Source organism: Anomaloglossus baeobatrachus, chromosome 9, assembly GCF_048569485.1.
Source record: "Anomaloglossus baeobatrachus isolate aAnoBae1 chromosome 9, aAnoBae1.hap1, whole genome shotgun sequence".
NCBI classification, from domain to species: domain Eukaryota; kingdom Metazoa; phylum Chordata; class Amphibia; order Anura; family Aromobatidae; genus Anomaloglossus; species Anomaloglossus baeobatrachus.
In genome coordinates this window covers 1,319,767-1,334,299 of record NC_134361.1, presented here as the reverse complement: position 1 = coordinate 1,334,299, position 14,533 = coordinate 1,319,767, and the positions used below count along the sequence as shown (strand labels likewise).

Sequence of the window (14,533 nt, the reverse complement as noted above, 5' to 3'; positions counted from 1 at the left end):
CATTCACGAAATGGCACTGATGCCGCATGTCCGCATTTTATATACAGACGGACATGTGACTTAGGCAACCAATCACAGAAGCCCTTGTGTCTGAACTTTGTGGATGGATAATAAGTGAAGGTGAGGAGCTGAAGAGCCGAGGGGCTGAGGAGTCGAGGGGCTGAGGAGCCGAGGGGCTGAGGAGCCGAGGGGCTGAGGAGTCGAGGGGCTGTGTGGGTTGAGGGGCTGAGGAGCAGAGGGGCTGAGGAGTCGAGGGGCTGAGGAGCCGAGGGGCTGAGGAGTCGAGGGGCTGAGGAGCCGAGGGGCTGAGGAGCCGAGGGGCTGAGGAGTCGAGGGGCTGAGGAGTCGAGGGGCTGAGGAGCCGAGGGGCTGAGGAGTCGAGGGGCTGAGGAGCCGAGGGGCTGAGGAGCCGAGGGGCTGAGGAGTCGAGGGGCTGAGGAGTCCAGGGGCTGTGTGGGTTGAGGGGCTGTGTGGGTTGAGAATCCAAGGAGCTGAGGGCTAAAGAGCGGAAGTGCCAAGGAGCCGAGGGGCTGAGGGGCCGAGAACAAGAGTTCGTCTTTCTTCATTGGCACTGCACGGTGGCTCAGTGGTTAGCACTTGACAGTTGCTCAGTGGTTAGCAGCACTGTATGGTGGCTGAATGGTTAGCACTGCATGGTAGCTCAGTGGTTAGCACCGTATTGTGACTCAGTGGTTAGCACCGTATTGTGACTCAGTGGTTAGCACCGTATTGTGACTCAGTGGTTAGCACCGTATTGTGACTCAGTGGTTAGCACTGTATTGTGACTCAGTGGTTAGCACCATATTGTGACTCAGTGGTTAGCACTGTATTGTGACTCAGTGGTTAGCTAGGTTGGGTTGCAGCACTGAGGTCCGTGTATAAGGCGTTTGTATGTTCTCCCCAGATTTGCGCGGGTTTCCTATAGGTTCTCTGGTTTCCTCCTTCCAAAGACAAAGAGGTAGGGAAAGTAGATTGCGAGCCCCAATGGGGAGAGTGATGATGATGCTTGTACAGCGCTGCGGAATATGATAGCGCTATATAAGGAAAGCATAATAATATGACCTAATATGGGAGGTCTCTCCATTGCATTGTGTAGACAGGACCCCGTGAGTGTCCCCAGTAGAGGAGGGTCTCCATGTAGGACCCTCATCCATGCCTTGATGTCAGGGTAATGCCTCATGTCCCCTGCGGGGGCGCTGCAGGCAGGTTACCGCTGAGGTCCCATTCTATAATAGGATCAGGACTGGCAGCGGCCCATGCCTGTAATTATGGGGTCGCCCCGGTCCTGGGGGTCGGAGGTCTTATTTCGGGCTTTGTGTGTGGGAAGGTGGAGAGTCTATCCTCGCACGCACCTGGCGGAATATTTCCTGCAGGCTACAAAGACTGGGGAATCCTGCGCACAATGACGAGGGGCCGGGCCTGACCCCACCCAGGGACGCTCCCAGCTGCAGGCACCTTCACAGGCAGGACCCCTACAGAAGGCGACGGGCTCATCCTCCGGGCTGCGACACCATGCACTATACACAGGTACGCACTATACACAGGTATGCACTATACACAGGTACGCACTATACACAGGTATGCACTATACACAGGTATGCACTATACACAGGTACGCACTATACACAGGTATGCACTATACACAGGTACGCACTATACACAGGTACGCACTATACACAGGTACGCACTATACACAGGTACGCACTATACACAGGTACGCACTATACACAGGTACGCACTATACACAGGTACGCACTATACACAGGTACGCACTATACACAGGTACGCACTATACACAGGTACGCACTATACACAGGTACGCACTATACACAGGTACGCACTATACACAGGTACGCACTATACACAGGTACGCACTATACACAGGTACGCACTATACACAGGTACGCACTATACACAGGTACGCACTATACACAGGTACGCACTATACACAGGTACGCACTATACACAGGTACGCACTATACACAGGTATGCACTATACACAGGTATGCACTATACACAGGTACGCACTATACACAGGTACGCACTATACACAGGTATGCACTATACACAGGTACGCACTATACACAGGTACGCACTATACACAGGTACGCACTATACACAGGTATGCACTATACACAGGTACGCACTATACACAGGTATGCACTATACACAGGTACGCACTATACACAGGTATGCACTATACACAGGTACGCACTATACACAGGTATGCACTATACACAGGAACGCACTATACACAGGTACGCACTATACACAGGTATGCACTATACACAGGTACGCACTATACACAGGTATGCACTATACACAGGTATGCACTATACACAGGTACGCACTATACACAGGTATGCACTATACACAGGTATGCACTATACACAGGTACGCACTATACACAGGTATGCACTATACACAGGAACGCACTATACACAGGTACGCACTATACACAGGTATGCACTATACACAGGTACGCACTATACACAGGTACGCACTATACACAGGTATGCACTATACACAGGTACGCACTATACACAGGTACGCACTATACACAGGTACGCACTATACACAGGTACGCACTATACACAGGTATGCACTATACACAGGTACGCACTATACACAGGTATGCACTATACACAGGTACGCACTATACACAGGTATGCACTATACACAGGTACGCACTATACACAGGTATGCACTATACACAGGTATGCACTATACACAGGTATGCACTATACACAGGTACGCACTATACACAGGTACGCACTATACACAGGTACGCACTATACACAGGTACGCACTATACACAGGTACGCACTATACACAGGTATGCACTATACACAGGTATGCACTATACACAGGTATGCACTATACACAGGTACGCACTATACACAGGTACGCACTATACACAGGTACGCACTATACACAGGTACGCACTATACACAGGTACGCACTATACACAGGTACGCACTATACACAGGTATGCACTATACACAGGTACGCACTATACACAGGTACGCACTATACACAGGTACGCACTATACACAGGTACGCACTATACACAGGTACGCACTATACACAGGTACGCACTATACACAGGTACGCACTATACACAGGTACGCACTATACACAGGTACGCACTATACACAGGTACGCACTATACACAGGTATGCACTATACACAGGTACGCACTATACACAGGTACGCACTATACACAGGTACGCACTATACACAGGTACGCACTATACACAGGTACGCACTATACACAGGTACGCACTATACACAGGTACGCACTATACACAGGTACGCACTATACACAGGTACGCACTATACACAGGTACGCACTATACACAGGTACGCACTATACACAGGTACGCACTATACACAGGTACGCACTATACACAGGTACGCACTATACACAGGTACGCACTATACACAGGTACGCACTATACACAGGTACGCACTATACACAGGTACGCACTATACACAGGTACGCACTATACACAGGTACGCACTATACACAGGTACGCACTATACACAGGTACGCACTATACACAGGTACGCACTATACACAGGTACGCACTATACACAGGTACGCACTATACACAGGTACGCACTATACACAGGTATGCACTATACACAGGTACGCACTATACACAGGTACGCACTATACACAGGTACGCACTATACACAGGTACGCACTATACACAGGTACGCACTATACACAGGTACGCACTATACACAGGTACGCACTATACACAGGTACGCACTATACACAGGTACGCACTATACACAGGTACGCACTATACACAGGTACGCACTATACACAGGTACGCACTATACACAGGTACGCACTATACACAGGTACGCACTATACACAGGTACGCACTATACACAGGTACGCACTATACACAGGTACGCACTATACACAGGTACGCACTATACACAGGTACGCACTATACACAGGTACGCACTATACACAGGTACGCACTATACACAGGTACGCACTATACACAGGTACGCACTATACACAGGTACGCACTATACACAGGTACGCACTATACACAGGTACGCACTATACACAGGTACGCACTATACACAGGTACGCACTATACACAGGTACGCACTATACACAGGTACGCACTATACACAGGTACGCACTATACACAGGTACGCACTATACACAGGTACGCACTATACACAGGTACGCACTATACACTATACAATATGTACTGTTACACTCCTGCACCCTCCTGTACAATATGTACTGTTACACCTCTGTATCCTCCTGTACAATATGTACTGTTACACCCCTGCACCCTCCAGTAAAATATGTACTGTTACACTCCTGCACCCTCCTGTACAATATGTACTGTTACACTCCTGCACCCTCCTGTACAATATGTACTGTTAAACCTCTGTATCCTCCTGTACAATATGTACTGTTACACTCCTGCACCCTCCTGTACATTATGTACTGTTACACTCATGCACCCTCCTGTACAATATGTACTGTTACACCCCTGTACCCTCCTGTACAATATGTACTGTTACACTCCTGCACCCTCCTGTACAGTATGTACTGTTACACTCCTGTATCCACCTGTACAATATGTACTGTTACACTCCTGCACCCTCCTGTACATTATGTACTGTTACACTCATGCACCCTCCTGTACAATATGTACTGTTACACCCCTGTACCCTCCTGTACAATATGTACTATTACACTCCTGCACCCTCCTGTACAATATATACTGTTACACCTCTGTATCCTCCTGTACAATATGTACTGTTACACCCCTGTACCCTCCTGTACAATATGTACTGCTACACAAGGGTACCCTCCTGTACAATATGTACTGTTACACCCCTGTACCCTCCAGTACAATATGTACTGTTACACTCCTGCACCCTCCAGTACAATATGTACTGTTACACTCCTGCACCCTCCTGTACAATATGTACTGTTACACCCCTGTACCCTCCTGCACAATATGTACTGTTACACCCCTGTACCCTCCTGCACAATATGTACTGTTACACCCCTGTACCCTCCTGTACAATATGTACTGTTACACCCCTGTACCCTCCTATACAATATGTACTGTTACACCCCTGTACCCTCCTGTACAATATGTACTGTTACACTCCTGTATCCTCCTGTACAATATGTACTGTTACACCCCTGCACCCTCCTGTACAATATGTACTGTTACACCCCTGTACCCTCCTGTACAATATGTACTGTTACACCCCTGTACCCTCCTGTACAATATGTACTGTTACACTCCTGTACCCTCCTGTACAATATGTACTGTTACACTCCTGCACCTCCTGTACAATATGTACTGTTGCACTACTGTATCCTCCTGTACAATATGTACTGTGACACTCCTGCACCCTCCTGTACAATATGTACTGTTACACCTCTGTATCATCCTGTACAATATGTACTGTTACACTCCTGCACCCTCCGGTACAATATGTACTGTTACACTCCTGTATTCTCCTGTACAATATGTACTGTTATACTCCTGCACCCTCCTGTACAATATGTACTGTTACACTCCTGACTCCTGTATCCTCCTGTACAATATGACTGTTACACTCCTGCACCCTCCGGTACAATATGTACTGTTACACTCTTGTATCCTCCTGCACAATATGTACTGTTACACTCCTGCACCCTCCAGTACAATATGTACTGTTACACTCCTGCACCCTCCTGTACAATATGTACTGTTACACTCCTGCACCCTCCTGTACAATATGTACTGTTACACTCCTGTATCCTCCTGTACAATATGTACTGTTACACTCCTGCACCCTCCGGTACAATATGTACTGTTACACCTCTGCACCCTCCTGTACAATATGTACTGTTACACCTCTGCACCCTCCAGTACAATATGTACTGTTACACCACTTTATCCTCCTGTACAATATGTAACGTTACACTCCTGTATCCTCCTGTACAATATGTACTGTTACACCCCTGTACCCTCCTGTACAATATGTACTGTTACACCTCTGCACCCTCCAGTACAATATGTACTGTTACACCACTTTATCCTCCTGTACAATATGTAACGTTACACTCCTGTATCCTCCTGTACAATATGTACTGGTACACTCCTGCACCCTCCTGTACAATATGTACTGTTACACCTCGGTATCCTCCTGTACAATATGTACTGTAACACTCCTGTATCCTCCTGTACAATATATACTGTTACACTCCTGAACCCTCCAGTACAATATGTACTGTTACACCTCTGTATCCTCCTGTACAATATGTACTGTTACACCTCTGTATCCTCCTATACAATATATACTGTTACACTCCTGCACCCTCCTGTACAATATGTACTGTTACACTCCTGTATCGTCCTGTACAATATGTACTGTTACACTCCTGCACCCTCCTGTACAATATGTACTGTTACACTTCTGCACCCTCCTGTACAATATGTACCCCCCTGTATAATATGTACTGTTACACTCCTGTATCCTCCTGTACAATATGTACTGTTACATTCCTGCACCCTCCTGTACAATATGTACTGTTACACTCCTGCACCCTCCTGTACAATATGTACTGTTACACTCCTGCACCCTCCTGTACAATATGTACTGTTACACTCCTGCACCCTCCTGTACAATATGTACTGTTACACCACTGTATCGTCCTGTACAATATGTACTGTTACACCACTGTATCCTCCTGTACAATATGTAACGTTACACTCCTGTATCCTCTTGTACAATATGTACTGGTACACTCCTGCACCCTCCTTTACAATATGTACTGTTACACTCCTGTATCCTCCTGTACAATATGTACTGTTACACCACTGTACCCCCCTGTACATTATGTACTGTTACACTTCTGCACCCTCCTGTACAATATGTACTGTTACACTCCTGTATCCACCTGTACAATATGAACTGTTACAGTCCTGTATCCACCTGTACAATATGAACTGTTACAGTCCTGTATCAACCTGTACAATATGTACTGTTACACTCCTGCACCCTCCTGTACAGTATGTACTGTTACACTCCTGTATCCACCTGTACAATATGTACTGTTACACTCCTGCACCCTCCTGCACAATATGAACTGTTACACCTCTGTATCCTCCTGTACAATATGTACTGTTACACCCCTGTATCCTCCTGTACAATATGTACTGTTACACCTCTGTATCCCCCTGTACAATATGTACTGTTACACCCCTGTATCCCCCTGTACAATATGTACTGTTACACCCCTGTATCCTCCTGTACAGTATGTACTGTTACACTCCTACACCCTCCTGCACAATATGAACTGTTACACTCCTGCACCCTCCTGTACAATATGTACTGTTACACTCCTGTATCCTCCTGTACAATATGTACTGTTACACTCCTGCACCCTCCTGTACAATATGTACTGTTACACTCCTGCACCCTTCTGTACAATATGTCCTGTTACACTCTGCACCCTCCTGTACAATATGTACTGTTACACCTCTGTATCCTCCTGTACAATATGTACTGTTACACTCCTGCACCCTCCTGTACATTATGTACTGTTACACTCCTGTATCCTCCTGTACATTATGTACTGTTACACCCCTGCACCCTCCAGTACAATATGTACTGTTACACTCCTGTATCCTCCTGTACAATATGTACTGTTACACCTCTGTATCCTCCTGTACAATATGTACTGTTACACTCCTGCACCCTCCTGTACATTATGTACTGTTACACTCATGCACCCTCCTGTACAATATGTACTGTTACACCCCTGTACCCTCCTGTACAATATGTACTGTTACACTCCTGCACCCTCCTGTACAATATGTACTGTTACACTCCTGCACCCTCCTGTACAATATGTACTGTTACACCTCTGTATCCTCCTGTACAATATGTACTGTTACACTCCTGCACCCTCCTGTACAATATGTACTGTTAAACCTCTGTATCCTCCTGTACAATATGTACTGTTACACTCCTGCACCCTCCTGTACATTATGTACTGTTACACTCATGCACCCTCCTGTACAATATGTACTGTTACACCCCTGTACCCTCCTGTACAATATGTACTGTTACACTCCTGCACCCTCCTGTACAATATGTACTGTTACACTCCTGCACCCTCCTGTACAATATGTACTGTTACACCTCTGTATCCTCCTGTACAATATGTACTGTTACACCCCTGTACCCTCCTGTACAATATGTACTGTTACACCTCGGTACCCTCCTGTACAATATGTACTGCTACACTCCTGTACCCTCCTGTACAATATGTACTGTTACACCCCTGTACCCTCCTGTACAATATGTACTGTTACACTCCTGTATCCTCCTGTACAATATGTACTGTTACACTCCTGCACCCTCCTGTACAATATGTACTGTTACACCCCTGTACCCTCCTGTACAATATGTACTGTTACACTCCTGCACCCTCCTGTACAATATGTACTGTTACACCCCTGTACCCTCCTGTACAATATGTACTGTTACACTCCTGCACCCTCCTGTACAATATGTACTGTTACACCTCTGTATCCTCCTGTACAATATGTACTGTTACACCCCTGTACCCTCCTGTACAATATGTACTGTTACACTCCTGCACCCTCCTGAACAATATGTACTGTTACACTCCTGCACCCTCCTGTACAATATGTACTGTTACACTCCTGTATCCTCCTGTACAATATGTACTGTTACACCTCTGTATCCTCCTGTACAATATGTACTGTTACACCCCTGTACCCTCCAGTACAATATGTACTGTTACACCCCTGTACCCTCCTGTACAATATGTACTGTTACACCCCTGTACCCTCCTATACAATATGTACTGTTACACCCCTGTACCCTCCTGTACAATATGTACTGTTACACCCCTGTACCCTCCTGTACAATATGTACTGTTACACTCCTGTATCCTCCTGTACAATATGTACTGTTACACCCCTGTACCCTCCTGTACAATATGTACTGTTACACCCCTGTACCCTCCTGTACAATATGTACTGTTACACCCCTGTACCCTCCTGTACAATATGTACTGTTACACTCCTGTACCCTCCTGTACAATATGTACTGTTACACTCCTGCACCCTCCTGTGCAATATGTACTGTTACACTCCTGCACCCTCCAGTACAATATGTACTGTTACACTCCTGCACCCTCCAGTACAATATGTACTGTTACACTCCTGCACCCTCCTGTACAATATGTACTGTTACACTCCTGCACCCTCCTGTACAATATGTACTGTTACACTCCTGTATCCTCCGGTACAATATGTACTGTTACACCTCTGCACCCTCCTGTACAATATGTAACGTTACACTCCTGTATCCTCCTGTACAATATGTACTGGTACACTCCTGCACCCTCCTGTACAATATGTACTGTTACACCTCGGTATCCTCCTGTACAATATGTACTGTAACACTCCTGTATCCTCCTGTACAATATATACTGTTACACTCCTGAACCCTCCAGTACAATATGTACTGTTACACCTCTGTATCCTCCTGTACAATATGTACTGTTACACCTCTGTATCCTCCTATACAATATATACTGTTACACTCCTGCACCCTCCTGTACAATATGTACTGTTACACTCCTGTATCGTCCTGTACAATATGTACTGTTACACTCCTGCACCCTCCTGTACAATATGTACTGTTACACTTCTGCACCCTCCTGTACAATATGTACTATTACACCCCTGCACCCCCCTGTATAATATGTACTGTTACACTCCTGTATCCTCCTGTACAATATGTACTGTTACACTCCTGCACCCTCCTGTACAATATGTACTGTTACACTCCTGCACCCTCCTGTACAATATGTACTGTTACACTCCTGCACCCTCCTGTACAATATGTACTGTTACACCACTGTATCGTCCTGTACAATATTTACTGTTACACCACTGTATCCTCCTGTACAATATGTAACGTTACACTCCTGTATCCTCTTGTACAATATGTACTGGTACACTCCTGCACCCTCCTGTACAATATGTACTGTTACACCTCGGTATCCTCCTGTACAATATGTACTGTAACACTCCTGTATCCTCCTGTACAATATGTACTGTTACACCACTGTACCCCCCTGTACATTATGTACTGTTACACTTCTGCACCCTCCTGTACAATATGTACTGTTACAGTCCTGTATCCACCTGTACAATATGAACTGTTACAGTCCTGTATCCACCTGTACAATATGAACTGTTACAGTCCTGTATCAACCTGTACAATATGTACTGTTACACTCCTGCACCCTCCTGTACAGTATGTACTGTTACACTCCTGTATCCACCTGTACAATATGTACTGTTACACTCCTGCACCCTCCTGCACAATATGAACTGTTACACTCCTGCACCCTCCTGTACAATATGTACTGTTACACCTCTGTATCCTCCTGTACAATATGTACTGTTACACCCCTGTATCCTCCTGTACAATATGTACTGTTACACTCATGTATCCCCCTGTACAATATGTACTGTTACACCCCTGTATCCTCCTGTACAATATGTACTGTTACTCTCCTACACCCTCCTGCACAATATGAACTGTTACACTCCTGCACCCTCCTGTACAATATGTACTGTTACACTCCTGTATCCTCCTGTACAATATGTACTGTTACACTCCTGCACCCTCCTGTACAATATGTACTGTTACACCTCGGTATCCTCATGTATAATATGTAGTTACACTCCTGTACCCTCCTGTACAATATGTACTGTAAAACCTCTGTATCCTCCTGTGTAAAATATGTACTGTTACACCTCTGTACCCTCCTGTACAACATGTACTGTTACACTCCTGCACCCTCCTGTACAATATGTACTGTTACACTCCTGCACCCTCCTGTACAATATGTACTGATACACTCCTGCACCCTTCTGTACAATATGTCCTGTTACACTCTGCACCCTCCTGTACAATATGTACTGTTACACCTCGGTATCCTCCTGTACAATATGTACTGTTACACTCCTGCACCCTCCTGTACAATATGTACTGTTACACCCTTGTATCCTCCTGTACAATATATACTGTTACACCTCTGTATCTTCCTCTACAATATGCACTGTTACACCCTTGTATACTCCTGTACAATATGTACTGTTACACCTCTGTATCCTCCTGCACAATATGTACTGTTACACCCTTGTATACTTCTGTACAATATGTACTGTTACACCTTTGTACCCTCCTGTAAAATATGTACTGATACACTTCTGTATCCTCCAGCACAATATGTACTGTTACACTCCTGCACCCTCCTGTATAATATGTACTGTTACACTCCTGCACCCTCCTTTACAATATGTACTGTTACACTACTGTACCCTCTTCTACAATATTCACTGTTACACCTCTGTATCCTCCTGTACAATATGTACTGTAACACCTCTGTATCCTACAGTACAATATGTATTGTTACACTCCTGCACCCTCCTGTACAATATGTACTGTTACACCTCTGTATCCTGTACAATATGTACTGTTACACTCCTGTACAATAAGTACTATTACTCTCCTGCACCCTCCTGTACATTATGTACTGTTACTCTACTGCACCCTCCTATACAATATGTACTGTTACACTACTGTATCCTACAGTACAATATGTACTGTTACACTCCTGCACCCTCCTGTACAATATATACTGTTACACTCCTGCAGCCTCCTGTACAATATGTACTTTTACACCTCTGTATCATTCTGTGTACAATATGTACTGTTATACCCCTGTAGCCTCCTGTACAGTGTGTACTGTTACACTCCTGCACCCTCCTGCACAATATAAACTTTTACACTCCTGCACCCTCCTGTACAATTTATACTGTAACACCTCTGTATCCTGTACAATATGTACTGTAACACTCCTGCACCCTCCTGTACAATATGTACTGTTACACTCCTGTATCCACCTGTACAATATGAACTGTTACAGTCCTGTATCCACCTGTACAATATGAACTGTTACAGTCCTGTATCCACCTGTACAATATGAACTGTTACAGTCCTGTATCCACCTGTACAATATGAACTGTTACAGTCCTGTATCAACCTGTACAATATGTACTGTTACACTCCTGCACCCTCCTGTACAATATGTACTGTTACACTCCTGTATCCACCTGTACAATATGAACTGTTACAGTCCTGTATCCACCTGTCCAATATGAACTGTTACAGTCCTGTATCAACCTGTACAATATGTACTGTTACACTCCTGCACCCTCCTGTACAATATGTACTGTTACACTCCTGTATCCACCTGTACAATATGTACTGTTACACGTCTATATCCTACTGTACAATATAGGTTTTTACACCCCTGTATACTCCTGTACAATTATACTATTACACCCCTGTACAATTATACTATTACACCCCTGTATACTTCTGTACATGTACTGTTCCTCCCCTGATTACTCCTGTACAATATGTACTGTTACACCCCTATATATTCCTGTAAAATATGCTCTATTAAACTCCTGCATACTCATGTACAGTACGTACTCCTACACCCCTGTATTATCCTGTCCAATTTATACTATTATACATCTGAATCCTACTGTACAATATGCTCTATTACACCTGTGTATTCTCCTGTACAATATGCTCTGTTACACCTGTGTATTTTCCTGTACAATATGCTCTATTACACCTGTGTATTCTCCTGTACAATATGCTCTATTACACCTGTGTATTTTCCTGTACAATATGCTCTATTACACCTGTGTATTCTCCTGTACAATATGCTCTATTACACCTGTGTATTTTCCTGTACAATATGCTCTATTACACCTGTGTATCTTCCTGTACAATATGTTCTATTACACCTGTGTATTCTCCTGTACAATATGCTCTATTACACCTGTGTATTCTCCTGTACAATATGCTCTATTACACCTGTGTATTCTCCTGTACAATATGCTCTATTACACCTGTGTATTCTCCTGTACAATATGCTCTGTTACACCTGTGTATTCTCCTGTACAATATGCTCTATTACACCTGTGTATTTTCCTGTACAATATGCTCTATTACACCTGTGTATTCTCCTGTACAATATGCTCTATTACACCTGTGTATTCTCCTGTACAATATGCTCTATTACACCTGTGTATTCTCCTGTACAATATGCTCTATTACACCTGTGTATTTTCCTGTACAATATGCTCTATTACACCTGTGTATTCTCCTGTACAATATGCTCTATTACACCTGTGTATTCTCCTGTACAATATGCTCTATTACACCTGTGTATTCTCCTGTACAATATGCTCTGTTACACCTGTGTATTCTACTGTACAATATGCTCTGTTACACCTGTGTATTCTCCTGTACAATATGCTCTATTACACCTGTGTATTCTCCTGTACAATATGCTCTGTTACACCTGTGTATTCTCCTGTACAATATGCTCTATTACACCTGTGTATTCTCCTGTACAATATGCTCTATTACACCTGTGTATTCTCCTGTACGATATGCTCTATTACACCTGTGTATTCTCCTGTACGATATGCTCTATTACACCTGTGTATTCTCCTGTACAATATGCTCTATTACACCTGTGTATTCTCCTGTACAATATGCTCTGTTACACCTGTGTATTCTCCTGTACAATATGCTCTGTTACACCTGTGTATTTCCTGTACAATATGCTCTATTACACCTGTGTATTCTCCTGTACAATATGCTCTGTTACACCTGTGTATTCTCCTGTACAATATGCTCTATTACACCTGTGTATTCTCCTGTACAATATGCTCTGTTACACCTGTGTATTCTCCTGTACAATATGCTCTATTACACCTGTGTATTCTCCTGTACAATATGCTCTATTACACCTGTGTATTCTCCTGTACAATATGCTCTATTACACCTGTGTATTCTCCTGTACAATATGCTCTATTACACCTGTGTATTCTCCTGTACAATATGCTCTATTACACCTGTGTATTCTCCTGTACAATATGCTCTATTACACCTGTGTATTCTCCTGTACAATATGCTCTGTTACACCTGTGTATTCTCCTGTACAATATGCTCTGTTACACCTGTGTATTCTCCTGTACAATATGCTCTATTACACCTGTGTATTCTCCTGTACAATATGCTCTATTACACCTGTGTATTCTCCTGTACAATATGCTCTATTACACCTGTGTATTCTCCTGTACAATATGCTCTATTACACCTGTGTATTCTCCTGTACAATATGCTCTATTACACCTGTGTATTTTCCTGTACAATATGCTCTATTACACCTGTGTATTCTCCTGTACAATATGCTCTATTACACCTGTGTATTCTCCTGTACAATATGCTCTGTTACACCTGTGTATTCTCCTGTACAATATGCTCTATTACACCTGTGTATTCTCCTGTACAATATGCTCTATTACACCTGTGTATTCTCCTGTACAATATGCTCTATTACACC

At 44.1% G+C, this 14,533-nt stretch overlaps 1 protein-coding gene across 1 annotated transcript in view; it reads left to right on the top strand.

The window, feature by feature from the left end:
• Positions 1-1,476: 1,476 nt before the first annotated feature.
• LOC142250239 (protocadherin-20-like) overlaps positions 1,477-14,533 on the top strand; it is a 28,302-nt gene continuing 15,245 nt past the window's right edge. The window contains exon 1 of the mRNA XM_075322367.1: positions 1,477-1,527. Coding sequence (XP_075178482.1) covers positions 1,513-1,527 — 15 coding nt within the window. The 5' untranslated portion in view covers positions 1,477-1,512. The remainder of the gene's footprint in view (positions 1,528-14,533) is intronic.